Raw genomic sequence first — 27,823 nt, forward strand, 5'->3', positions numbered from 1 at the left:
AAGCCCTATTCCCTTTATTCACTTCTTCACTACAGCAGAACTCAGTGTATAACAGAATAGTTCAACTTTAAACACACATGGGCCCACACACACTCACTCACACAACAATGAGAAAGTTGCAGGCCTGTGGAGCTCGGGTGCGGTGATGCCTCCTGAATCCTTATCCTCAGCAGAGCAAAGACACAGAAAGTCTAAAGTCACAGTTCAGCGTCAGTCTTGGAGAAAACAGTTTGTGGTTCAAAAAATGAAACCCGTTGACAGCGGAGGTGAAGACCACGGCGGTGAAGTCCTCCTCAGGAACACACCAACAGTCCTTTCTGGTCAGCAATGGCGTCCTCTGGTCCAGTGACTCAGCAACTTTTACTCTTCACAGACACTCTTTCACAAAACTCTCGGCTAAATCAACTGAGATGAAGCAGTAAATGAGCAGTGCTGTCCACAGCTAACAGTTTCCTTATCTAACCTAAACATTCACCAAGCTACCTCCCCTCACATGTCTCTGCATTCCTCCTGTTCTCTATTCATTTCTCTCTCTGCGTTTCTTTTCTCTTCGCCCCGCCCTCTCCTTTACCTACAACCAATTACCGCAGGTGAGGCTGAATGACACCTAGAGTAACCAATCAAACAACAAAGCTCAAACTGAAGGCACTATCAGTGTTTTTTTATTTTTTAACTCTCACTTAGTTTAACCCATTGTTTGCTGTCAATATTGTTGAGAGCTGTTTATTTCAACTACTTATTCAACTGTTTACATCCTACTTTATTTAGGACTAAATGATCTTAATCCCTCAGTTAACCACTTTCTCTTTATTAAACTAAATTGCTTTCAGGTTGATTTCCTTACTGAGTTATTTCATCCAACTTTATTAGGAACTAACTTGTTTTAATAGCTAACTTTTACACCAGGGCTTCATCTATGTGACAATCTACTTCCTATGTTTTGGTCCAGTCCCTCCCTGACTACATCCTGGGAATCTGTGTATAAAACACTCTCTGAGGTGGCTCTATCCCTTCATGAGCCTTCACCTGTCTCTTCCTTATTTGGTGTACCGTTAGATTCTCCATTGTCTGCTTTCAAACGTGACTTTTCTGCATGTTTAACTCTACTGGCTCAGCACCTGGTGTTGCTGAAGTGGAGACATGTTTCTTCATCAAGTTCAAGGCACATCTTCTGAGGTGTGGATACTTGTGTTCCATCAGTAAGTCCCATAACTCTTCATTCATGCCAGGTGTTTCCCTTGATTTGATCTCAATGTAAATGTGCAGTGAGAGAATCTCTGTCTCAGCAGCAAAGCTGTCCAGGTGGAACACTGATACTATTTAGCTCTCAGTGAAGCTCTTCTGATGTTCTCATGTTGCTCCTCATAGATGTCAAGCTGCACAATGTCTTTGTCCTGATGCTTCACTTCTGTCTGCATGTGAGGAACGTTCACAGCGTTAAAGCCTACTTGACAGCAGTTGTGTCTTTGAAACGTGTTTCCTTCACTGATCCTGTTGATGACATGTTCATCATAATCCTGCAGCTCTAAATCAGCTTCGTTGAACAGTAAAGGGAGATCTGTCACAAACACTGAATCCAAAAGCCACTGGTAGTCCTCTAGCTGTGCATCTTCTGCATGTAATGAAAGATTCAGAAAGTCACTGAATGTCAACAACAATGTTCCTCTGCTCAGCCATCTTACATCAGTGTGCAGCAGTAGGTCTCTGTGTTCAAAGGCCTTCTCCTCCAAGTGAGTCCAGAATACCGTTCTCTGTAGAGTCCTGGTCCCAACACAACTCACAATCTTCAAGGCAACATGCCTCCCTTCTTTCATGTTGAACATCTTCCACCACAACGCTTGCTGCTGAATTCTACATGATAATAAAGGAAGTAGAGGAGAACTCTCTCTGTTAGCACAACATGATGAACCCAGTAGCACTAATCCGTCTCTTAGCTTCTGTGCTCCGTTTGGTAATGCAGCTCCAAAGTGCCCTACTTTGGTAAGACCACCCTCACACTGCAGACAAGACAGACGCTGTTTGAATCTCAGTAAACATGAGAAGAATTCTCCTCCCAGTCTGACTAAATATGTTAACTTTATGATCTTTGATATTTGTGTTTTGAGCTAACTTAGCTAGCTGGTTTCTGATTATTATTATGATAAATATGATTGACTTATTGTATTATTGAATTGTGTCTCTGAATTGTTGTTTCATGACATCTTGTTATTTAGTGTCTGGTGTCTTTTCTCTCTCTCTCTTTCATCTTCTATCATCTCTCCAGACTCTGTCAGGCTGGTGAATGGGACTAGTCTGTGCTCAGGCAGACTGGAGGTGAAGTCTAACCAGTCTAACCAGTCTAACCAGTGGTGGTCCTCAGTGTGTGAAGATGACTTTGACCAGCAGGATGCAGAGGTGGTCTGTAGGGAGCTTGGCTGTGGGGCTCCTTCAGTCCTCCAGGGGGCGCTCTATGGAGAAGTGGAGGGTCCAATGTGGACCAAAGAGTTCCAGTGTGGAGGCCATGAGTCTGGTCTCCTGGACTGTAGAAGCTCAGGCTCAGATATAAACACCTGCTCACCTGGCAAAGCTGTTGGACTCACCTGCTCAGGTAGAAGAGGAGCTGCAGCTTTGATCTGGTTCATTTCTGTTCTACTGAAACTCACTTTGTTCTTTTACTGACGACTCTCTTGTTTCTGTTCAGAACCTGTCAGGTTGGTGGGAGGAGCCAGTCGCTGTGCAGGAACACTGGAGGTGAAACAAGGAGACTGGACACCAGTACATTACTCTGACTGGAGCCTGAAGAAAGCAGCTGTTGCCTGTAGAGATCTGGACTGTGGCTCTGCTTTTTCTATCAGACGGAGAAAGGAGCCCTCAAAGAGATCTGTGTGGAGGATCAAGTCTGACTGTGATCACTCTGGATCTGCTCTGAGAGATTGTTTAATATCATCTTCCTCTTCCTCCATCGTGGATCTCACCTGCTCAGGTAAGCCCATCAGTGACATCATCTATGTAGCACCCCAACACTCTATAGAGAGTAGACCTAAGTTACCCTTTAAACTGGAATGATGGGGTGTTTGGTATCCTAAGGTAGCTACCACCAAGGTTTACCTGATTTGGGTGAAATTTAGATTATTTATATTACGCTCTTAATAAACTTAATAAACTGTCAAACTTAATAGATCTAAACACTTAGACCACACTCTATTTTAACTAAGTGACCACAGACAACTTTTTGGGAGGAAAAGGAAATAAAGGTTTACTGACTGCTTTTTACAATGTTCAAATCATATTTACCCTTTTGGGGGACAAGAAACAAAACAGCAATAACACAAATTAGAAACCTTTTAACATAAGAAGTAGTACTTTCTGAAATAATATGAAACCAAAAGTTAATAAGTAAACAAATTGTTTGGACAAATACACAAAACTGAATTAGCTCAAACTGAAGGCACTATCAGTTTTTTTTGGTTTTTTTTACTCTCACTTACTTTAAGCCAGTGGTTCTCAACTGGTCTGGCTGCGGGACCCACCATCACCCCTTAATGACAAGCCGCGACCCAAATCGAGGAACATTTTCAACTTCTCAAAAATATTTAATGTAAAGATGGTGCAGTTTGAACCTGAGCTGAAAATGTCCTCTGCAGTCGTAGTAGTAGGAGTTCTCTTGTGCAGAGAAATAGTTCCTGTCAGTCCCCGTCACACATGTTTCACGTAAACCAGTAAAACTGATTTGTTTGTTACGTCAGTAGATTCGTCCATTGGTAATGCAAAATGACCGCTTGCCTTAATTGGAGCTGTGGTCTGTTGTTTGATGTCATCCGACATGTCTTCAATTCTCCTACTTATCGTGTCATTTGACAGAGGTATAGTTTTCAGTTGCTCCCCTATTGATTGAGCCTCTCTCACCATGTCCATGGCTGCAGGTAAGATCAGGTCCTCTGCAGTGGTGTGGGGCTTCTTTAACTTAGCAATACGATGTGCCCCCTGGTAAGATGCACGGAGTGCCTGTTCTTGCTTCGAGCACGAAGAAGTAAGTCACTTGTTTGATGTCCTCAGGTCTTGAAGTCGTCTTCAAAAGTACTCAACAGGTTTATCTTTGAGAGAAGGGTGTTTTGTTTTCAAATGCTGCTTCATTTTTGACGGCTTCATGCTTTCTTGTGCCAGAACCTCGCTGCACAAAACACACTGAGGTTTTTGCCCTCTTTTGTCCTCAATGTAAGAAAATCCATATCTCATGTAGTCGGTGTCGTACTTGCGTTTCACTCAATTAGCATGAAAACAAACTTTGTGGGTGTTCTTCTACACTGTGAAATGGTGGGTGTCTATTAGCATTACAAAGCATTAACGCCAAATACTGTTAAGGAGTGTGAATAACTCCGCTGCATAAAAAATCCCCTTCAAAATAAAAGCACAGGATTTTTTTTGCGACCCACCTCTTGAGAGTCACTGCTTTAACCCATTGTTTGCTGTCAATATAGTTTAGAGCTGTTTATTTCAACTACTTATTCAACTGTTTACATCCTACTTTATTTAGGACTAAATGATCTTAATCCCTCAGTTAACCACTTTCTCTTTATTAAACTAAATTACTTTCAGGTTGATTTCCTTACTGAGTTATTTCATCCAACTTTATTAGGAACTAACTTGTTTTAATAGCTAACTTTTACACCAGGGCTTCATCTATGTGACAATCTACTTCCTATGTTGTGGTCCAGTCCCTCCCTGACTACATCCTGGGAATCTGTGTATAAAACACTCTCTGAGGTGGCTCTATCCCTTCATGAGCCTTCACCTGTCTCTTCCTTATTGGGTGTACCGTTAGATTCTCCATTGTCTGCTTTCAAACGTGACTTTTCTGCATGTTTAACTCTACTGGCTCAGCACCTGGTGTTGCTGAAGTGGAGACATGTTTCTTCATCAAGTTCAAGGCACATCTTCTGAGGTGTGGATACTTGTGTTCCATCAGTAAGTCCCATAACTCTTCATTCATGCCAGGTGTTTCCCTTGATTTGATCTCAATGTAAATGTGCAGTGAGAGAATCTCTGTCTCAGCAGCAAAGCTGTCCAGGTGGAACACTGATACTATTTAGCTCTCAGTGAAGCTCTTCTGATGTTCTCATGTTGCTCCTCATAGATGTCAAGCTGCACAATGTCTTTGTCCTGATGTTTCACTTCTGTCTGCATGTGAGGAAAGTTCACAGCGTTAAAGCCTACTTGACAGCAGTTGTGTCTTTGAAACGTGTTTCCTTCACTGATCCTGTTGATGACATGTTCATCATAATCCTGCAGCTCTAAATCAGCTTCGTTGAACAGTAAAGGGAGATCTGTCACAAACACTGAATCCAAAAGCCACTGGTAGTCCTCTAGCTGTGCATCTTCTGCATGTAATGAAAGATTCAGAAAGTCACTGAATGTCAACAACAATGTTCCTCTGCTCAGCCATCTTACATCAGTGTGCAGCAGTAGGTCTCTGTGTTCAAAGGCCTTCTCCTCCAAGTGAGTCCAGAATACCGTTCTCTGTAGAGTCCTGGTCCCAACACAACTCACAATCTTCAAGGCAACATGCCTCCCTTCTTTCATGTTGAACATCTTCCACCACAACGCTTGCTGCTGAATTCTACATGATAATAAAGGAAGTAGAGGAGAACTCTCTCTGTTAGCACAACATGATGAACCCAGTAGCACTAATCCGTCTCTTAGCTTCTGTGCTCCGTTTGGTAATGCAGCTCCAAAGTGCCCTACTTTGGTAAGACCACCCTCACACTGCAGACAAGACAGACGCTGTTTGAATCTCAGTAAACATGAGAAGAATTCTCCTCCCAGTCTGACTAAATATGTTAACTTTATGATCTTTGATATTTGTGTTTTGAGCTAACTTAGCTAGCTGGTTTCTGATTATTATTATGATAAATATGATTGACTTATTGTATTATTGAATTGTGTCTCTGAATTGTTGTTTCATGACATCTTGTTATTTAGTGTCTGGTGTCTTTTCTCTCTCTCTCTTTCATCTTCTATCATCTCTCCAGACTCTGTCAGGCTGGTGAATGGGACTAGTCTGTGCTCAGGCAGACTGGAGGTGAAGTCTAACCAGTCTAACCAGTCTAACCAGTGGTGGTCCTCAGTGTGTGAAGATGACTTTGACCAGCAGGATGCAGAGGTGGTCTGTAGGGAGCTTGGCTGTGGGGCTCTTTCAGTCCTCCAGGGGGCGCTCTATGGAGAAGTGGAGGCTCCAATGTGGACCAAAGAGTTCCAGTGTGGAGGCCATGAGTCTGGTCTCCTGGACTGTAGAAGCTCAGGCTCAGATAGAAACACCTGCTCACCTGGCAAAGCTGTTGGACTCACCTGCTCAGGTAGAAGAGGAGCTGCAGCTTTGATCTGGTTCATTTCTGTTCTACTGAAACTCACTTTGTTCTTTTACTGACGACTCTCTTGTTTCTGTTCAGAACCTGTCAGGTTGGTGGGAGGAGCCAGTCGCTGTGCAGGAACACTGGAGGTGAAACAAGGAGACTGGACACCAGTACATTACTCTGACTGGAGCCTGAAGAAAGCAGCTGTTGCCTGTAGAGATCTGGACTGTGGCTCTGCTTTTTCTATCAGACGGAGAAAGGAGCCCTCAAAGAGATCTGTGTGGAGGATCAAGTCTGACTGTGATCACTCTGGATCTGCTCTGAGAGATTGTTTAATATCATCTTCCTCTTCCTCCATCGTGGATCTCACCTGCTCAGGTAAGCCCATCAGTGACATCATCTATGTAGCACCCCAACACTCTATAGAGAGTAGACCTAAGTTACCCTTTAAACTGGAATGATGGGGTGTTTGGTATCCTAAGGTAGCTACCACCAAGGTTTACCTGATTTGGGTGAAATTTAGATTATTTATATTACGCTCTTAATAAACTTAATAAACTGTCAAACTTAATAGATCTAAACACTTAGACCACACTCTATTTTAACTAAGTGACCACAGACAACTTTTTGGGAGGAAAAGGAAATAAAGGTTTACTGACTGCTTTTTACAATGTTCAAATCATATTTACCCTTTTGGGGGACAAGAAACAAAACAGCAATAACACAAATTAGAAACCTTTTAACATAAGAAGTAGTACTTTCTGAAATAATATGAAACCAAAAGTTAATAAGTAAACAAATTGTTTGGACAAATACACAAAACTGAATTAGCTCAAACTGAAGGCACTATCAGTTTTTTTTGGTTTTTTTTACTCTCACTTACTTTAAGCCAGTGGTTCTCAACTGGTCTGGCTGCGGGACCCACCATCACCCCTTAATGACAAGCCGCGACCCAAATCGAGGAACATTTTCAACTTCTCAAAAATATTTAATGTAAAGATGGTGCAGTTTGAACCTGAGCTGAAAATGTCCTCTGCAGTCGTAGTAGTAGGAGTTCTCTTGTGCAGAGAAATAGTTCCTGTCAGTCCCCGTCACACATGTTTCACGTAAACCAGTAAAACTGATTTGTTTGTTACGTCAGTAGATTCGTCCATTGGTAATGCAAAATGACCGCTTGCCTTAATTGGAGCTGTGGTCTGTTGTTTGATGTCATCCGACATGTCTTCAATTCTCCTACTTATCGTGTCATTTGACAGAGGTATAGTTTTCAGTTGCTCCCCTATTGATTGAGCCTCTCTCACCATGTCCATGGCTGCAGGTAAGATCAGGTCCTCTGCAGTGGTGTGGGGCTTCTTTAACTTAGCAATACGATGTGCCCCCTGGTAAGATGCACGGAGTGCCTGTTCTTGCTTCGAGCACGAAGAAGTAAGTCACTTGTTTGATGTCCTCAGGTCTTGAAGTCGTCTTCAAAAGTACTCAACAGGTTTATCTTTGAGAGAAGGGTGTTTTGTTTTCAAATGCTGCTTCATTTTTGACGGCTTCATGCTTTCTTGTGCCAGAACCTCGCTGCACAAAACACACTGAGGTTTTTGCCCTCTTTTGTCCTCAATGTAAGAAAATCCATATCTCATGTAGTCGGTGTCGTACTTGCGTTTCACTCAATTAGCATGAAAACAAACTTTGTGGGTGTTCTTCTACACTGTGAAATGGTGGGTGTCTATTAGCATTACAAAGCATTAACGCCAAATACTGTTAAGGAGTGTGAATAACTCCGCTGCATAAAAAATCCCCTTCAAAATAAAAGCACAGGATTTTTTTTGCGACCCACCTCTTGAGAGTCACTGCTTTAACCCATTGTTTGCTGTCAATATTGTTTAGAGCTGTTTATTTCAACTACTTATTCAACTGTTTACATCCTACTTTATTTAGGACTAAATGATCTTAATCCCTCAGTTAACCACTTTCTCTTTATTAAACTAAATTACTTTCAGGTTGATTTCCTTACTGAGTTATTTCATCCAACTTTATTAGGAACTAACTTGTTTTAATAGCTAACTTTTACACCAGGGCTTCATCTATGTGACAATCTACTTCCTATGTTGTGGTCCAGTCCCTCCCTGACTACATCCTGGGAATCTGTGTATAAAACACTCTCTGAGGTGGCTCTATCCCTTCATGAGCCTTCACCTGTCTCTTCCTTATTGGGTGTACCGTTAGATTCTCCATTGTCTGCTTTCAAACGTGACTTTTCTGCATGTTTAACTCTACTGGCTCAGCACCTGGTGTTGCTGAAGTGGAGACATGTTTCTTCATCAAGTTCAAGGCACATCTTCTGAGGTGTGGATACTTGTGTTCCATCAGTAAGTCCCATAACTCTTCATTCATGCCAGGTGTTTCCCTTGATTTGATCTCAATGTAAATGTGCAGTGAGAGAATCTCTGTCTCAGCAGCAAAGCTGTCCAGGTGGAACACTGATACTATTTAGCTCTCAGTGAAGCTCTTCTGATGTTCTCATGTTGCTCCTCATAGATGTCAAGCTGCACAATGTCTTTGTCCTGATGTTTCACTTCTGTCTGCATGTGAGGAAAGTTCACAGCGTTAAAGCCTACTTGACAGCAGTTGTGTCTTTGAAACGTGTTTCCTTCACTGATCCTGTTGATGACATGTTCATCATAATCCTGCAGCTCTAAATCAGCTTCGTTGAACAGTAAAGGGAGATCTGTCACAAACACTGAATCCAAAAGCCACTGGTAGTCCTCTAGCTGTGCATCTTCTGCATGCAATGAAAGATTCAGAAAGTCTCACTGAATGTCAACAACAATGTTCCTCTGCTCAGCCATCTTACATCAGTGTGCAGCAGTAGGTCTCTGTGTTCAAAGCCCTTCTCCTCCAAGTGAGTCCAGAATACCATTCTCTGTAGAGTCCTGGTCCCAACACAACTCACAGTCTTCAAGGCAACATGCCTCCCTTCTTTCATGTTGAACATCTTCCACCACAACGCTTGCTGCTAAATTCTACATGATATTATAATATTATAAATATGATTGACTTATTGTATTATTGAATTGTGTCTCTGAATTGTTGTTTCATGACATCTTGTTATTTAGTGTCTGGTGTCTTTTCTCTCTCTCTCTTTCATCTTCTATCATCTCTCCAGACTCTGTCAGGCTGGTGAATGGGACTAGTCTGTGCTCAGGCAGACTGGAGGTGAAGTCTAACCAGTCTAACCAGTCTAACCAGTCTAACCAGTGGTGGTCCTCAGTGTGTGAAGATGACTTTGACCAGCAGGATGCAGAGGTGGTCTGTAGGGAGCTTGGCTGTGGGGCTCCTTCAGTCCTCCAGGGGGCGCTCTATGGAGAAGTGGAGGCTCCAATGTGGACCAAAGAGTTCCAGTGTGGAGGCCATGAGTCTGGTCTCCTGGACTGTAGAAGCTCAGGCTCAGATAGAAACACCTGCTCACCTGGCAAAGCTGTTGGACTCACCTGCTCAGGTAGAAGAGGAGCTGCAGCTTTGATCTGGTTCATTTCTGTTCTACTGAAACTCACTTTGTTCTTTTACTGACGACTCTCTTGTTTCTGTTCAGAACCTGTCAGGTTGGTGGGAGGAGCCAGTCACTGTGCAGGAACACTGGAGGTGAAACAAGGAGACTGGAGACCAGTAGATGACTCTGACTGGAGCCTGAAGAAAGCAGCTGTTGCCTGTAGAGATCTGGACTGTGGCTCTGCTGTTTCTACCAGACAGAGAAAGGAGTCCTCAAAGAGATCTGTGTGGAGGATCAAGTCTTACTGTAATCACTCTGGATCTGCTCTGAGAGAGTGTTTAATATCAGGTTCCTCTTCCTCCATCCTGGATCTCACCTGCTCAGGTAAGCCCATCAGTGACATCATCTATGACATCATCTATGACAGGGGTCATAGATGATGACAGGGGTCAATTCAAATTCCAAAAGGTCCAGAATGAGAAAATCTCCTCGGGCAAAGGTCCGGAACCGTACAACAATATCTAACTTGCGCTATTTACTGCCATGTGTGTGTGTGTGTGTGTGTGTGTGTGTGTGTGTGTGTGTGTGTATATATATGTATATATATATATATATATTATTATTATTATTCTCAGTTTTCAAATGTAACTGGATGGAATACAAATAATACATAGAAATACATAAATAAATGTTCTTCTCATTTCAAGTAAAATAAGGGCTGGATTAAAGAATAAATTACATAACAGAAAGCTTTTGAAAAATGTGAATATTTAAAATAAAGTACTTAATTTTAGATAAATGAATTTCACTGAATTGCCCTGCAGCTTTAAATTCAGTTCATTCAGGTGTGAAGTGATGTCAATCAAAAAAGCCACAATATGATATTTTTCTCATCTTCTAACAAGAGAAATGTGTGAGCATGGACTTTATGTGTGGTTATTAAAGCTCTTGTTTCAGCTCTATTCTCTCTGTTAACATCATTGTTGGTCAGTGAATCCACGTGTTAGGATTCTGATCATATTGGGCTCTTAGGTTTACTTTCTGTGTCTTCATTTCAGATGTGAGTGGGTACGTTTGCTCTAAAGAGTTGTGCTTTGTCTCGTAGTGACGCTTCACATTACTACTTTTAATAATCTCACGGTCTCTGAACATATGAGACACACTGGTGTTAAACTGTCCGTGGGAAGAATTCACCGATAAGAGTCTGTTCATTGTTGGTTAAAGACTCTGGTCTCTCTGACCACTTTTCTCTTTTTGGAGAACGCCATGCGAAATAACTTCTCTGACTCACGTAATTCTCCTGCTCTTCCTTCTCATTCCTCGGGTACATCTCAAGTCTCTTAATTGTTCCTCTCTCTTCACTCCTCGCTTGAACCGGAAGTTGTTCTGCGCCGCCATATTGACGGCCGTCCCAAAGCTCTTATTTAGCTCGGAGGAGCGAGGAGAGAGGAGAGAGGAGGGATCTCTGAGGAGCCATGAGCGAGGACGCAGGAGAACAGGCTTCCAGGAAGTGTTTTAACGGAGGACACGCCCCCTCTTTGTTCATCAGTGATGTGATTGGACGCTGCAGCCGATCACTGGAGTTTCATACCAGAGTGTAGACGGATCACAGATTTATATTTGATATGTTTTCTGATTCATCTGGTTTAAATAGATGTTCATTGTAGTCTGAACAACAAAAGGATCACAAACAACTTTCTTCATTCATTAGAAAGATTTGTCTTTTCATGATCTGATATTTCCCTCAATAACTTTTATTATGGAAACAATTAAAGTCAGAGAGAGCTAATTAATTAATTATTAATTAATTATTAATTAACCCAGAATATGATTATGATTTATCTTGAATACTGGAATTAATTAAGTCTCAATGTTTCAGGTTAAATGTAAATTATATAACTCATCAAACACTCAGGAATGATCAGACGTGACTGAATGAAATGATGATAAATGAAGTAAAAAGCTCTCTGACTTTAATTGTTTCCATAATAAAAGTTATTGAGTGAAATATCGGATCATGGAAAGACAAATCTTTCTAATGAATGAAGAAAGTTGTTTGTGATCCTTTTGTTGTTCAGACTACAATGAACATCTATTTAAACCAGATGAATCAGAAAACATATCAAATATAAAGTAGAGTTTAATCTGTGATCTGTCTTCACTCTGGTGTGAAAATGTAGTCAGTCAGTCCGATCAGCTGCAGCGTCCAATCACATCACTGATGAACAATAAGGGGCCCTTAAAACACTTCCTGGAAGCCTGTTCTCGTGCGTCCTCGCTCATGGCTCCTCGACCCTCGATCCTCGATCCTCCGAGCAGGAATAAGAGCTTTGGGACGGCCGTCAATATGGCGGAGCAGAACAACTTCCGGTTCCAGCGAAGAGCGAGGAAATGACAACTAAGAGACTTGGGATGTACCTGTTGGTCGCTGTGTTTCTTGCACCGCTGAACAAGTGCCATAAAGGCTGGAAAAGCTGCGCCGGTTAAAATAGAAGCGCTCCGTCAAAATTGTAGAATTCTCAATTATCTAACGGTTTCAGGTCCAGGGTCCGGATACAACGACGTCTGGGTCCGGATCCGGACCGCAGTCCACCTATTAGTGACCCCTGATCTATGACATCATCTCTGACAGCAATGTTTCCAGTATGTTCCTTCCTCTGTCACAGTGACAGTCAGTGGGTTTGCATTGGACTGAACTGTAAAGTTAACCAGGACAACGACATCCTGAAGTGTAGAGAGGTGGGCTTGTTTCTGGAAGCTTCAAAGCCTCCATAGACTGCTGAGCTCCACCTGGCAGGACACACCTGTCTGTCTGTCTGTCTGTCTGTCTGTCTGTCTGTCTGTCTGTCTGTCTGTCTGTCTGTCTGTCTGTCTGTCTGTCTGTCTGTCAGACCTGTGACATCACGTCCTCATTCAGGGTCCATCTTGTTCAATGGAGGGTGAACGTGAACTTTTATCATCTCTCTGTGTTTACAGACCTGCTGCTTCAGCCAATCATCACTGTGTCCTCCTCAATGTACGGGGTCTCCAAGGCCCAGCAGCAGGGGGCTCGGGCGCTCAGGCGCTCCACCTTCACCATCCTCTGCTCCATCCAGCCACAGTACCCAGGAGGCTCCTTCCATCTCACCTTCACCTCCTCCAACTCAGCACACAACTACACCCAGCCAGCTGTCAATCATTCTGCCCACTTCCTGTTTCCTGCTGCAGGGCCCGCCCACCAAGGAAGCTACAGCTGTGTTTATCACCTCTATGTTTTTAATCATACCTTCTCCTCTGAGAGCCGTCTGCTCTCTCTCACTGTCTTGGGTAAGCTGACTGTTTACATGCAGGTTTGAAGATGATTGGTCCAAACTGACTGAAGATGATCAGCTGACCACAGAGTCCATGCATGTTGTTGTTTCTGGAGTGACACTGTGACTCCTGTCATTGTGTTACACATGTCATATAGTAACCAAACCTAAACACGGTCTATAAATGGCAACAGCTAACAATCTACTGTAGGACAGAGCAGGTTTGGTTACCAGGATAACTCTGGTTCTCTGAGAACTGAAGCAGCTTCTGATGTGACCAATCACAAAAGCTCCACTGCCACCACATCAGTCATAACACCCCTTAACCCCCAACTCGCCATTTTCAAGTGTAGTTCCTCCACCTATCAGAAGCAAGAAGGGCGGTGTGCTCCGATACCTCACTCAGAGAACCAGGGTTATCCTGGAAACCAAACGTTGAGACGTCGTTAATGATAGCAATTACGCTTTCAATTGACTCTTCACCAAGTCCCGCCCCTCTAACGCTGACTGGCCAATCACAGTGTAGCATGGTCCAGCTCTGACCAGGAGCTCTGGTGATGAAAACAGGACGTAGGTGATGACATCATTGTAACATGAAACCAAGACTAACCAGATTCTCTCTAGTGTCCACCAGGGGGCGACTCCTCTGGTTGTATAGAAGTCTAGTCTAAAATGACTCTACTTCTCTCTTGATTTATTCCCTCAGTAAACATTGTAAACATGAGTTTATGGTCTCAACCTCTAGTTTCAAGTCCTCTTCAATACAGCATGATGTTCATTTAGTACATTATTGTCCATTTAGAGTCAAACAGACCATAAAGCAGGGGATGATTTAGGGCGGGGCTACACAGTGATTGACAGGTCTCTACCAGAGACGTATACGGCGTCTCTACGTTACTCCTCCTCAGTCCAAATATGGTCACTTCCTGTTCACTGGTTGCAAAAAACCAAGATGGCGACAGCCACAGTCCACAAACCAATGAGTGACGTCACGACGACTACGTCCACTTCTTCTCTAACGTCTGTGGTTCAAACAGTGAACATGAAGTAAACATGGAGAGTAATACGTGTCAGTGATTGTAGGTTTCAGGGTCAATGGGAGCTGTTGGACTCATGATGTCGTGTGATGTGATGACTGTCCATGTGTTTGTTCAGATCCAACACCTCTGATCATCAAAGCGGTCGTCCTGCTGCTGACTCTGCTGGTGGTGACCGTTGCCCTTTACTCCTACTGTAAGGTACTGACACACGTCTGTTGTTTAGACCAGCGACTGAAATGAAGCTCTCGCTCTGTGTTTAGTGAACTGAAGACAGGACTGTGCTGTCATGTCTCTCCAGGCCAACAGGGGGCAGATGCCGTGCAGACAGAAGAACACTGAGCTGGATCATTATATCCTGGGTGTTCCTGCAGCTGAAGAAGAAGAAGAAGAAGAAGAAGCTCAGGGAGCAGAGTAGCTCCTCCAAGGAGCTCATCTCACATCCAGATGATTTCTACCACACAACCACCATCAGCTCCCTTTGATACGCATGTTCCCTTGAAACAAGAAGGCTGAATATGATATCACATTATTATAGCCTGTCTTTGTTACTCTCAACAATGTGTTGGTCTCTCCATACCTTCTGACTTCCTGTCTGTGGCTCTCAGCTCCAAGCCCATTGGTTCCTGCTGAAGACGTGAATCTTTAAAAACACCTCACAGATATAAAGTTGAATGAAAAACTAGACTTGAGAGCAGGTTTACCAGAGTCCAAGCAGAAACCAAAGACTATCAGGATCAATGTTAATGTGATGTATTAGAATAAACATGAACCATTGACTTATATCTTCTACATTCTGTAGAGCGATACTCAATGTTGACAATCTGTTGGTGTTTGTCCTTTAAAACATATAATGAACTTCATGACTTCACTTATTGTAGTGAGCAAGATTTTGGCAGCAGGACAACATTTAGCTAAAAGATATTCATAATAATACAAATATGAACAAGGTCCCGCTGTGATCAGCCCCAAAACCTCATTTATTTGTCTTTCAGAAATGTTACTATTTTACTCATTGTTGTACTTCATGATTTTACTTCATTTTGTAATTAAGGATTTTACTTATTTTTTTCATAATTAAGGCTTTACTTATTTCATAAGAATGTTTCTTAAGGATTTTGATTATTTTTTATAATTAAGGATTTTGCTTGCATCATAAGACAATTGTAATTTTGCTTGTTTTTTATAATTAGAGGGTTTTACTTAAAACATGCATTTTGGTTAATTTTGTAATTTAGGATTTTACTTATTTCATAAGAACTTTGTTATTATGGATTTAGCTTGTTTTTTATAATTAAGGATTTTGCTTATTTCACAGTAACTTAGCTAATTTTTGTTCCTCATAAATTGAGTTATTTTGTTATTAAGGAATTAAAAAAAAATTATAATAAAGGATTTTGCTTAAATCATGAGCGTTTCACTTGATTTTGTAATCAACAAAATTACCTTTCTCATAAAAATGTATCTTATTTTGTACTTCATGAATTTACAATATTATGTAACTAAGGATTTTGCTTATTAATAAGAATGTTGTAATTATGTTTTTTTCTTATTTCATAAGTTTATTTAAATTTCTAAATAAGCATTTTGCATATTTTGTAAGAATTTAGCATAATTCTGTAAATAAGGATTTTTCTCATTTCATAAGAACTTTGCTTATTTTTGTATTGAAGTATTTTGATTACTTTTGTGCTAAAAGGATTTTGATACAAAATGTCCTCCTAATCAAACAATCTGAATAAAATATGAACACAAACGTAAAACTGAACACACATACTTGTATTGCACAGATACATTTAGTACTAGTACTGCTTTAACAAAGTACTTTAAGGGGTGTTGAACTTGGGTCCAGTCGGATCATATTTGGACGTGGAAAAGACAACATGTGACCCTTTACCAACCGAAACCAAACCTGAGCGTCATTAGAAGGACTTTAAACTCACATGTGCACATCTGTGTTCAAATGATCAGTTTTCATGTGTTCACACACAGAGAGATGAACTGATGAAGATCACTGTGATGAATGTATCTCTATCATCTATGTTCAAAGAAAACGAAACACTTTAATAAACTATGAAACTCTGTGAATGAGCTGAATCGAACAGATTGTAAGTCATAACCAAAGCCTCGACGTCTTCTTCTCTGCAAACGTCAAAAGATTTTAGTTCCTGCTTATGAGACACTGAGATATGAATGTGACTTTTTTAAAGATATTTAGTCAAAATAATAAGAGATTAAGTTAAAATGATGGGATAAGTATTTTTTATTTATATTGTTCCCAACTTTCACAATCTATTTTTTCTATTTTCTTGGAGGAGTTTGTCATGGAAAGCTAAAGTTTTGAGTTAGACGACATCATGCCGGACTTGATGTGAAAATGTTCCTCTTTTAACCTCGCTTAGCAACAAGAGTACTCAGTGGTAGAGCTTGATATCAGAGAACAAAGAGACTCTTAAGTCTGTTTAAAACCTGTATTTATATCTTTAACACCTTTGATTCACTTTACAACAACAGAACAAAGGGACATTTAACAGGTTTTTTTCATCTGGACCACATAAGACCAGGTCTGGGTCAGAACCCTCTTGATGGAGACTTAATAAACCTGGTCTGGATCAACAAAGAGACTCTTAAGTCTGTTTAAAACCTTTGATTCACTTTACAACAACAGAATAAAGGCGGTTTCATGGTCTTTTCTGAATGTAACTGTGAAGCCTGTGAAGCTGCTGTTGCTCCGTCTGTCCACATGGTGGCGATGTTCTCCAACACGTGAAGCTGAAGCAGCTGATGAAGAACACAGAGTTCACACAGGTGACATGAGTCACTTCATTCAGTGGTTAACAGCATCCATCAGCCTCAGCTGCTCTCTGCTCACTGATCATGAGTGAAGGTTCAACACATCACACATCAAATCAGTCACTTTGTGGAGGACACTTCACGGTTCATTCTCTTCAAATGTGACGGCTGCTTGTGATGAAATCCTTCTGCACATTAATGTGTGTATCTGTGTTCACTAAGAAACAAGAATCCAATGAAAGTCGTTACAGAATCCTTGATGTACTTCTGGAAACACACCAAACATCTGAAGCTACATCAAGGCAAAACATTTCCATGTTTTTCTTGGAGGTTAAATTCAGCATCCTTGGCTCCGTGTTTGGTGTCAAAATGCCGACATAAGTTGTATTCCTTCATCACCGACACTGCCTCATCACTCAGAAGACAGACCGCTTTTTCTCCTTGAAGCACAAACATGTATTCTCTTTCCCATCTTTTATTAAATTCCCTCTGCATCAATTTTTCTCTTCGTGGACATTTTTGGATTACTGCCAATAGATCCCCCTTATTGCTCCACACTGTTCCTTTAAGCCAACAAAATAAATACATATAAAAAATACAAATAATAATAAAAAGACAGACATTGCTTCATCATAGGAGACACAGCAGATCATGGAGGAAACATTTCTTACATCACTGTGATTTAATAACAATCTAAATAAATAAATGAACATTTACTTCTGAATATGAATCATGTCAGCTCAATATGAAACTGACATTGACTCATCAAGATAATGCAGGCTCCTCATGAGGCCCTCTTAATATATGTATTAAATAGTGGTGCACATTCCTAAAGAAATAGTGTTTTGGTGCGTTTAGGGTCTTAGGCCTCTATAGGACAACCTGCTTTCTTCAGTTCAGCCAGTAAAGTTCCCATTAGAGCATCTCACCTACAGTCACTGACCACAGTCACTGAACTATGAAGACACTCATCAGTCCATTTCACAGATGTGTTACACATTGCCTTGTTTGGGTCCAGCGTGAGTCTATCTCAGTTCACCTGGGTCAGACTGGTGTCCAGATCAGCAATGCCTGCTGGGAGCTCTACTGCCTGGAACATGGGATCCAGCCTGATGGACAAGACCATCAGAGGAGAGGATTCCTTCAGTAGCTTCTTCAGTGAGACTGGAGTACAGTCAGGTTAAAGTACCACACAGAGGACTTAGCACTACACCGAGTCAGTCACATCAAGTCAATAATTAAGTGTATGTAGACACATAACACACATGTTGAAGATGTGATTGATAAATAGACATTATGGGGAAAGAAATCTAATTTAGATTTTATTAAGCCACACATTTCCTCCAAACGTAGTGTGGAACACCAACTGTATATCCTCTAAGACTGCACGATTATGGCCAAAATGAAAATCACAATTATTTTGATCAAGATTGAGATCACAATTATTGAATCATGAATTTAGGGGCAAAATATTTGTATTGCATTTAAATGACCAGAGCACTGCTTTCACTTCCATGTTGTGCTACATTCCTGCTAATGTTCTAATCTTTGCATTGAAAGAAGACGGGTCCTTCTTCACAGTGCTTCTCTTGCAGCATCATATAGATAACATGAGATATAGCAGAAAGGGATCATAAAAGTGGAACTGTGAAATACTTTTATAAAATGAACTCTTTTCATTTCCATAAATGTGATGTGATTAAAGTCAGCGTTCTCATCTGAAGTGGTTTGTTCATCAGCTGGTATTAGGCTGGTTGAGCTGCTTCTGCTTCACTTCACATAGAAATGATCTAGCTTGATGCAGAAGAAAGTGATATTCTGATATTCACTTTTTATTTAAAATAAAATCAAAAATCACACTCTGCAGTCATTACATTGATCAACACACAGAACCCAGTTCAGTCAGTGCAGCACGTCATTGTGCTGTTTGCTTCAAACACTTGAGAGCTGGAAGGACGTCGTCCAGCTGACTCACTCCTGAAACACACACACACACACACACACACACACACACACACACACACACACACACACACACACACACAGTTGTTTAACTGTATTTTGCATCTCATTATTACTGAAATATTTGACTCTCTATACATGTTTTGTATGCATGTGTTGCAGCATTTGTCTTTACATGTATTGTTATGGTTTCATATCTACCTAGAGTCTGTAAAATATCCATAATGAGGGCGTGGAAAGCAGGGAAGAACTCCTCATGCTGCTTCACTTTCATGATGATTCTGGAAAACAAGAGCGGTTCAGATGAATGTGGCCCAACAGAAACACGACAGACCCAACAACATGCGTGTGCTCTGTGCACGTGAACCTGTCGATATCAGCGTCTCCCAGCACATCTTGGAGTCCAGCGGTGTGCTCGGTGGAGGAAACCAGTCTGGCCACCCGGTTCACCACCTCAGCAGGAGGAACCCTGCTGTCTGACACACAACCACAAACTACCGTATCACAACCGTCCAGAGGTCCAACACGGACTGAAGAGCGTGTGAAGCTGAGGTTACCGAGCTGCAGAACATCTCGGAGGTTCCTCATGGTGTTGGTGGTCTCTCCCAGCCTGCTGTAGACCTCGTTCATACGTGGGTACACTCCACTGAGGGAGGTCACGTCAAACAGCTTCTGGAAGTGAGACACCATGGAGCCCAGAGTGTATCGAGTGGGACTGCTGAGCACCTAGCAGGACCACAGCACAGAAAGGCCTTCTTAAACCTGTAGTACGTGTGAGCCCCCCCTGGTGGGGGCTCACACGTTCATCCAAAAATTCACCCACGCAAAATGCCAAACAAATGCAGTCATCAGTAACAATATAATGATGTGGCATTACAAAAGTCTACAAAGTCATGCCAACTATTTGTACACACTCCAAACACAACTCAGACAAAACTATATATATATATATATATATATATATATATATATATATATATATATATATATATATATATATATATATATAAATAACCAAATATCAAAAGAAGACTGAGAAAGCTCTTACAGAGGATCCTGGCCTTCAAATAAAGCCATAACTGCTCTATTTGGATGTATTGAACACCATTAGTGATATAGACAAGTGAAATATATAGTTTGGTACATGAGAAAATTAGAATAGCACACATTGTGCAAAATGTGTAAATGTTTAAAATTTGGAGACCTCGTCTGAAATCTCTGTACTAAAACCTCTAACTTTTCTGTGCTTCACTTTATCAAAGTTAAAATGTGCGCAGAGACTGTCCATATATTGTGCTATAATCTGGGAGAGGTTTAAACCTTGAAGCTACATCATTTTTAAAAATATTTATCCTGAAAGTGCTTTTTTTTTGACAAAAATGGAAATTTTCAATTTGTGCTGTGTGCCATCTTCATCTACTCTTAACCAGTAACGTATATACTGATAATTAAACATCTGAACAAATCTCACAAGTGTTCCCTTTATTATAACACCAAAACTATTAAAATACAGCTTGTAGTTGCAAAAATATACTCATTTTAGTATGGCTATGCAATTTTCGAGCAGAGGCCTAAAAATAGGCCTAGGGTCCAAGAGGATAAAGTTCCATACACATTACATATCACCACTACCATGAGCAAGTAGTGCAGAGTTCTACCTTGTCATCATCAGCTGAGGTGTTTTCCAGCATGGTGTCCACCAGCAACAGCATGTCCTCCACCTTTACTGCTTCTGCAGCATTATGGCCGCCATCACATGGCTGCCAGGGCATCAGTCTGGCAGTCAACTGACTTAAAGCCCTTTGCAGATCCTACCAACACACACATTCAAGAATTCTAGTCAGCTAAACATCCTTAAATGTGACTCCACAAAGCAGGTTCATGTTCAGCTGTGTCAGCTGTTTCCTGGTGAAGGATCAGCTCACATTTCTAGTATTTCCCATCAACTCCTCTGGCGTTTACCTTCAGCAGGTGGATCTGCTGGGCCCAGACCTCCAGTGTGGGGAGGACAGTGTGAAACTCTGCCAGGTCCAAACCGACAGAGGAGGGTCTCTGTCTGTGCAGTCGTAACGGAGCGCTGGGATTGGTCACAACAGCTCTGATCTCGTTCAACAGCTGGATGTCAGGTCAAGAGATTACCGTTAGTTTTTAAGTTAGAGAGAAGAAAGGAAACATTCAGACCCAAACACCGTGCTTACGTGGTGATAGTGGGCACACAGACTGGCCTCCCCGGCTTGGTCCCTGGTGTCCTCACTGATCTCACTCGTGTCGTCTTCTTTGAGCAATCTGCAAAGAAGGTTGGTTGTGTACGTGTGTTGACGGGCCTGAAACTCCAGCTTCAGAGCAGTCTTCTAGAGCACATTCATCAGAGATCCTACCTTGTGTTGTTGTGTTTGTTTGAGCCCTCCAACAGGCGGAGCTTGTGTTTGTAGAACTTCACGTCTCTGAGCGACGGCCTGCACAGAAGAGCACAGTCAGCGTGTTCACTGATAGGACAGCGCATGTCTCAGGCTGGACGAACACACACCTCGTCTCCAGCTCCTGCTTCAGGCGCTCCACCTCCCTCTTCAGCTCTTCTATTTGAGCTTTGCTTCCTGTTTGCTGCTCCTGGTATGCCTGGGAAGAAATGCATGAGCATTACCTACTGCTTTAGGGGAACACGTCTGAGACGGAGTTTGTCAGGTTACTGTAAGAGCCATATGAAACTTAGTAAGATGTGTTCAGTGATTTGTGGCAAATAATTTTGAAATGCTCCTTTAGTCGCGCTACTGACTACGTCACAGCCAACAGCCCTCAGTTGAGGTTAATCAGTCTGCGGAGCAAGACAGTTTTTTGAAGTAAGTTGTGCACAGAATGTTTCATGTAACTTTATTTTTGTTGAGTAAACCTTTTTAAATGGAGTTGCTGCCTCTGAAGACTCATTTTCGCGTCAAGCTTATTGCCAAACAGACTGTAACAGTAGTGGTAATGTGGATCATCGGACAGAGGGAAGATTGCTGCTACAGTTACCTTGAGAATGCTTTTGAAGGATGGAGTAACCTTCTTCAGTCCTGTCTGATGAGCCACTTGAGATCCTTCTGGTTGACCTTTGACAGATCTGGGGTGACAACGAACAGCTTAGTACAAGCAGAGGCAACACATGCTACCACAGTAATCACCATGTGACACCTTTAGAAGTGTCTCTCAACGTGTCAGCATGGGTTACCTGAGCTCATCCAGCAGCTGAGTCATTTTGGTCTCATAGAAGTGGATCACATCCAGCACCCTGCAAACAGAAGAAGCAGGTCACCTGCAGCATCACCTGTGAGCGCGTGAACTGGTCCACATACAAGGCGTCCTCGTAAAAAAGCCTTTACGTTCAAACTGAAACACCTGTTGCTCTGAAATGGTGGTAATCTATTGATAATAATAATAATATAATATTGTTTATAATCTAAATGTATGGAGAACTGTTCTGGAAGTGAAAGGAGGCTCCTGTCAGTCGCTCATGTCCTCACTGCTGGTCTGCTGGGGAGTTCTGCTGGCTGACTTTGTTGCAGACGTGCTGGAAGGTCCGACTCTGTGGAGCCAATCGTCGCTCTTCTTCTTTGACGGTGAAATGTAGTTTTCTCTGGAGTTGAGCTGCTTCCTCCCTCTGTTGAGACAGCTTCTGCTCCAGAAGCTCACACTGTTTCTAGACACACGGAAGCAGAGATGTTCTCCTCACTGAGAACGTCAGACAACAGATACTAGTGATTGACACACATTTGATGGATCCTTTATGTCGGCCTTTATTGTCTCGTTGACGTACCCGTGCTTCTTGTTGTTCCCGCTGCAGCTGTTGTGCGTGGCCGTGCTGTTGGGCGGCCTCGCCGAGGTAGCGGTCCTCCAGGTCCTGGACTCTGGTCCTCACCCCCTCCAGCAGCCCCTCCAGCTCTGTGGCCCTCTCAGACTGCTGAGCCGCTCGACTCGTGTGCTCATGAACCTCCTCTCTAAAGACACACACACACACACACACACACACGCACACACACACACACACACACACACACACACACACACACACACACAAATAAGGTTTATGGCTATAACTGTTTAACCGTCTCGTTTTCCTTTTGATGAGAAATGTGTCATTTATTATCTATCTTCATCATTTGGATTTGAGGCTGATGAAAGTCGTTCATATATGGTTTGTTATCTCTGGTGTAACACAGCAGCCTTATAACTACAGTACTTCTTTTGACTAAATGAAGGCTGAGGCTTCATACCTGCACTGAGCTGGAGGACAGGTGTGTCTCTGTGATGCTCATCTGATGCTGATGAGATTAGATGACAGGAGGACAGGTGGTCGACACACACACACACACACTGCACATACATTATTGAGTAGACACACACACACACACACACACACACACACACACACACACACACTGCACATACATTGTTGAGTAGACACACACACACACTAATGTATACTGCAGGCATCAATACACTGTTGTACTTCAATCTGAACTGCTCCGTACATTCCAGGACTATTTTCCGATATTTTCACCTCTTTAGTGACGGATTGTTGGAAGAGACAATAAAGAAGTTGTTTGGATACTAGAGCGAGATTAAACTTATTCAAAGTGATGTCAAGTTCTGCACCTTTGGCCAGCTGTTTGTGGTACTTGAGAAAAATACAACGAAACACTGATACTTAGTACAACCACTTACTTGAGTGTGTTGTTGGACTTGATGAGCTCCTGGATCAGCGCCTGTCTTCTCTCTGAGTCTGTGAGCATCGTCCTCACAGTCGTCCTGATCTCACCGGACGACTTCTTGTCCAGCACAGTCAGATCTGAGGACACATGGAGAGTCATGTGACGGAGTAATTCCACCAGAGCAAAAGTAAAGTCGAGAGGCAAACGTGCCAGAAAACACTCTGCACAATGTAGCAATTACAGCCTGATTAAATCAGAGAACCGGAGGAATTGGAAGCGTTGACTCTCACCTGAAATATTCTTATTCTCTACAGGATCTGCTAAATGCACCGGCTTAAACCCGTGATGCTGCAGAAGTTGATTCACATCCTCCCACTGGACCTGCTCCTGCTGAAACACACACACACAACCAATGAGCACACAAACACCACAGAGCAACGTGGACCTGTGGAAGAAACCGGAGCTCTGAAGTCACCTGGAACTGCCTGCTAGTCCACAGATAAACATACGTCTTATTGCTGCTTTGTAAACAATGAGTTGTCCCGCTGTCCGTGTCCATTTCTAAATGTCCTCTACTGCAGCACACTTCAATCTGAACACAGCTTTCTGAGCCTCCTGTCACAACCGACCGGTGATCAGGTGTCTGCAGCTCCTGCACCACCACAGGTGATGACAGGCGGTGCATTCTGGGATGAACACAGTGATGGTATGGTGCTGATGGGGACTCACCTGGTCCATGTTTCACCGCACTGCAGGAGAGAACCGGTATGTGTTAGAGTTCATGGAGCTTCAGTGAGATCTCATTCTGGCAATGAATTCTATTAAATGCTGAACTCCATTTAAAAATCAGCAATTTTAGGAAGCCGAGCTGTTGTGAACAACACAGACACACATTAGAAAGAAAACCATTCATGAATTATTCTGGTATATTCGGCATACAAGTAGCCAACCAAGCGAGACTTTGAACTCTTTAAAATAGCAATAAAAGGCCACATTCTGAATGGCAGCGGTGACGTCACCTTAGATAACGTAACGCAAGTAGTTCTTTAGCTCGGCTAGCTTCAGTAGCTAACACGGTAGCGTTACCACTCCATGTTAGCTGTGCATTTGTTACTGTGCTGGACTTTGGAGGTGACAGGTCCGGCTTTATTTACTCGGTAAGTTACCACTTGTTGCTGTTGCCGTTACCGGGTACCGAGTTTTCTGATACTGCACAGCAGCAGCTGGTGGACAGCAACAGGCGCTACGGTTTACTCACTCCACGTTCCACCGACACGCCTCTTCCGTCATTCAAACAAACGCTCTGTGACGAAATCGTACCAAACCAATGGGATGAGGCTGTTTGGGTCTTTCACCAATTGACGTTAAGTCCCGCCCATTATTCCGCGTAGTCCCGCCCTTTTTTGTGCTGTGATTGGCTAGTGCTCCTGTGATGCAGAAAGGGTTCCTTTAAAAAAAAAAACACGACTTTATTAAAGACATCATGTAAAATACATAAAGGACGCACAAAGACACAAGAACATTTGCGTTTCCCTAAATGTTATGGTGATTTGACATTTTCTCTAAAATGAGTAGTTGTACAGCCTTCCATTTGAGTCAAATAGTTGATAGTAATAAGAATGATATCATTTCTTAATCATTTTTTAGAAAATAAAGACATATTTTGTACATAATGTCCTTATTATTCCAAATGTAATATTGCTGCAGGTAGAAGTATACAAGGGAGAACAAGACAACCACATCTGCTTATGAAAGTTTGACTTTGATTTTTACTAATATTATAATTGCACAATAAAAGAAAGTCCAGTTCTAATTTTGGAGAATAGAGCATTTGGGATCAAATTACACAAAGGTGATGGGTTTTTATTGAATTGTCTGAGCCAATTCATGTTTTATGTATTGTTCAGAGTTGATAAGTCCAGAAAATTCAAACCACCGCATTGATTTGTGTTCATTGTTTCATGAATCATTACATATCATCATTACATGAGGAATGCTGCAGTCACATGACCCTGTCTGATGATGATAGAAGTGTACAATGACTGATTGAGTCTATGAAAGAGTTGGCTGTTGCCTCACAATATTTAAATGTAAATTGCTTTTAAAATTGAAGCAAGAGGCCATTTCTCTGGGATTATCGAGTAGCTTGACTATTGTGTCATCCACTTTAAGTTGATCAATAGTAGTTGAACTTTTGTTCCACTCGAAGTAGGATCATACATGTTGCAGCTCACTCATGCATTCATGCTGAGTTGAACATGCAGGCTATAGAAACAGCTCCTGCAGTGACAGACTGCTTCACCTGTGGTGTGTGAGGAGAGATACTGCAGTTATTATGTCACACTTTACCATGAACACGGATCCCAGGACAAATCCAAACAGACAATTCACTCATGTGCAATATCAACTCAAGTGTTTGATATCAATGTTTCCTCTGTGCAATGATGTGAATTGAACTAATAAATGATTTATTGTTGATCTGTCAGGCTTCTTTACCTGATGCTTCTTCTTGTTGCATTATCCCCCTTGCTGCTGTAACACTGCACATTTCACCTCCTTGGGAGTCATACAGGACTTCTTCTCTTATCTTAAAGGAATGGTGGGACAGTAGTATCTCCTTTCCTTTCATTAAGGATGCTCCAGTGTATCCTACTATACAGGGCATAGAGGGGAAGCATGTGTGTTCCTTTACGTGTTAAGGGGAGTGGGGGTCACTTTAATCCTGGAGGATACCAGAATGCTCTTCAGTCAAGTCTTTCATTAAGCTGCTGCTCCCTTACATGTTATTTGATGTCATGAATGAAAATGCCCACTACATTGTAAAGAAACATATATGTTCTGTTGGGAAGAATCATTTTCAGCATCATAGAAAGTCTCTGGAGAAAGGCATCTAATGTATACTCACTATATTCTGTACACTTTATTGATATCTATGTATTAATATATGCATAGCATGTTTTAAGGGCTCCCTTCATTGACTTGTCTCCACTGTGAGGACATCCAAGAGGGCTTGATGTTCATGCATAGAGTTGTTGACCTCTACAGTGTGGTGCATGCTCTTGGTCTAAACATGGTGACATTTGGCATTTAGAGAACACAGAAGTTACTGTTGCTAATTGGACTTTTGTTGTGCAACTGGAGTAGGTTGGAAATGCTACATGTTTAGTTTGTATTAAAACAGACACCACCTCTTTTTTTGTTATTAATTGAAGTATTCTAACACTCTTTCAGACTTTATATCAAGGTAATACACTATCACGTCAGTAGATGGCGCTTTGGTGCTGCTGTGAATAAAACTAGCTCTGGCCTGAGCATGAGGCTAACGTTGGTCCTCTCTATTAATCCACAGTCACATTATTGGCTACACAGTGCTTCCTAGCCGGTGTAACCTTTGCTGCCGGTCCAGATTTCCTCTGGGTCTGGTGCCGATAACACAACCACTTTTTGTCTCTTTTCCTGTAAAATCTACATAATCCTGATTGCTTAAAATAGCAGAGCTGTGTGTGTGTGTGTGTGTGTGTGTGTGTGTGTGTGTGTGTGTGTGTGTGTGTGTGTGTGTGCACACATCAGATTCAGAATCAGCTTTATTGGCCATGTACACTTACGCATACAAGGAATTTGACTCAAAAAAAACAATAAAAAACAGGGACAACAAAAAACAAAAAAAGTAGAACAGATGGAAGCATAAACATTTAACGACTATGTAAAATATAAATCTATATCCAAAAAGTATATATATCTATATGAAAATAACCCTATACAACAACAGTGTCCATGGAATTAAGGTGACAGTGCATAATGGAGGTAGTTTGCAGTTTGACTGATTAATTGTTCATCAGTGACGGCCAGCAGAAAGAAGCTGTTCCTGTGTCTGGTGGTTTTGACGTACAGAGCTCTGTAGCGCCTACCAGAGGGGAGGAGTTGGAACAGCTTGTGTTCAGGGTGTGAAGGGTCTGCAGTGATCTTTCCAGCTCATTTCCTGACTCTGGAGGTGGACAAGTCCAGGATGGAGGGCAGGCTGGAACCAATAATAAGACCTGACAATCTGTTGTACTCTGTTTCTGTCCTGTATGGTGGCCGATCCAAACCACACAGTGATAGAGGAGCAGAGAACAGACTGGATGATGGCTGAGTAGAACAGGACCAGCAGCTCCTGGGGCAGGTTGAACTTCCTGGAGCAGGAAGTACAACCTCTGCTGGGCCTTTTTCCTTGATGGTGTTGATGTTTGGGGCCCACTTCAGGTCC

General features: G+C 42.0%; 2 protein-coding genes across 8 annotated transcripts; one reads left to right on the forward strand and one right to left on the reverse strand.

The window, feature by feature from the left end:
* Positions 1–2,201: 2,201 nt before the first annotated feature.
* Positions 2,202–15,366, forward strand: LOC137870060 (scavenger receptor cysteine-rich type 1 protein M130-like). The gene is made up of 9 exons (XM_068707051.1): positions 2,202–2,587; positions 2,681–2,962; positions 6,009–6,332; positions 6,426–6,707; positions 9,487–9,813; positions 9,937–10,194; positions 12,787–13,116; positions 14,256–14,338; positions 14,439–15,366. Exons 1-9 carry the CDS (start codon positions 2,470–2,472, stop codon positions 14,553–14,555), a joined length of 2,121 nt encoding a protein of 706 aa, XP_068563152.1. The 5' UTR covers positions 2,202–2,469; the 3' UTR covers positions 14,556–15,366.
* A 3,375-nt stretch (positions 15,367–18,741) lies between these two features.
* On the reverse strand, positions 18,742–24,851 carry LOC137870066 (centrosomal protein of 70 kDa-like). Of its 7 annotated transcripts, none has more exons than XM_068707062.1 (17): positions 24,836–24,851; positions 24,307–24,326; positions 23,868–23,967; positions 23,591–23,714; positions 22,683–22,863; positions 22,390–22,565; positions 22,098–22,157; positions 21,902–21,989; positions 21,420–21,508; positions 21,271–21,348; positions 21,091–21,178; positions 20,855–21,007; positions 20,551–20,703; positions 19,450–19,618; positions 19,260–19,368; positions 19,094–19,173; positions 18,742–18,907 (listed from the first exon to the last, which is right to left on the reverse strand). In XM_068707062.1, exons 2-17 carry the CDS (start codon positions 24,313–24,315, stop codon positions 18,846–18,848), a joined length of 1,719 nt encoding a protein of 572 aa, XP_068563163.1. In that variant the 5' UTR covers positions 24,316–24,326; positions 24,836–24,851; the 3' UTR covers positions 18,742–18,845. The 7 variants fall into 7 exon arrangements, with proteins under 7 accessions (XP_068563163.1, XP_068563158.1, XP_068563162.1 ...); XM_068707057.1 differs by having other exon boundaries at positions 24,053–24,326; positions 24,744–24,845; XM_068707061.1 differs by having other exon boundaries at positions 24,597–24,845.
* Between the last annotated feature and the right edge of the window lie 2,972 nt (positions 24,852–27,823).

This window comes from Cebidichthys violaceus, unplaced genomic scaffold, assembly GCF_023349555.1.
Source record: "Cebidichthys violaceus isolate CVI_PGR_0920_01 unplaced genomic scaffold, fCebVio1.0.p SCAF_128, whole genome shotgun sequence".
Taxonomy (NCBI): domain Eukaryota; kingdom Metazoa; phylum Chordata; class Actinopteri; order Perciformes; family Stichaeidae; genus Cebidichthys; species Cebidichthys violaceus.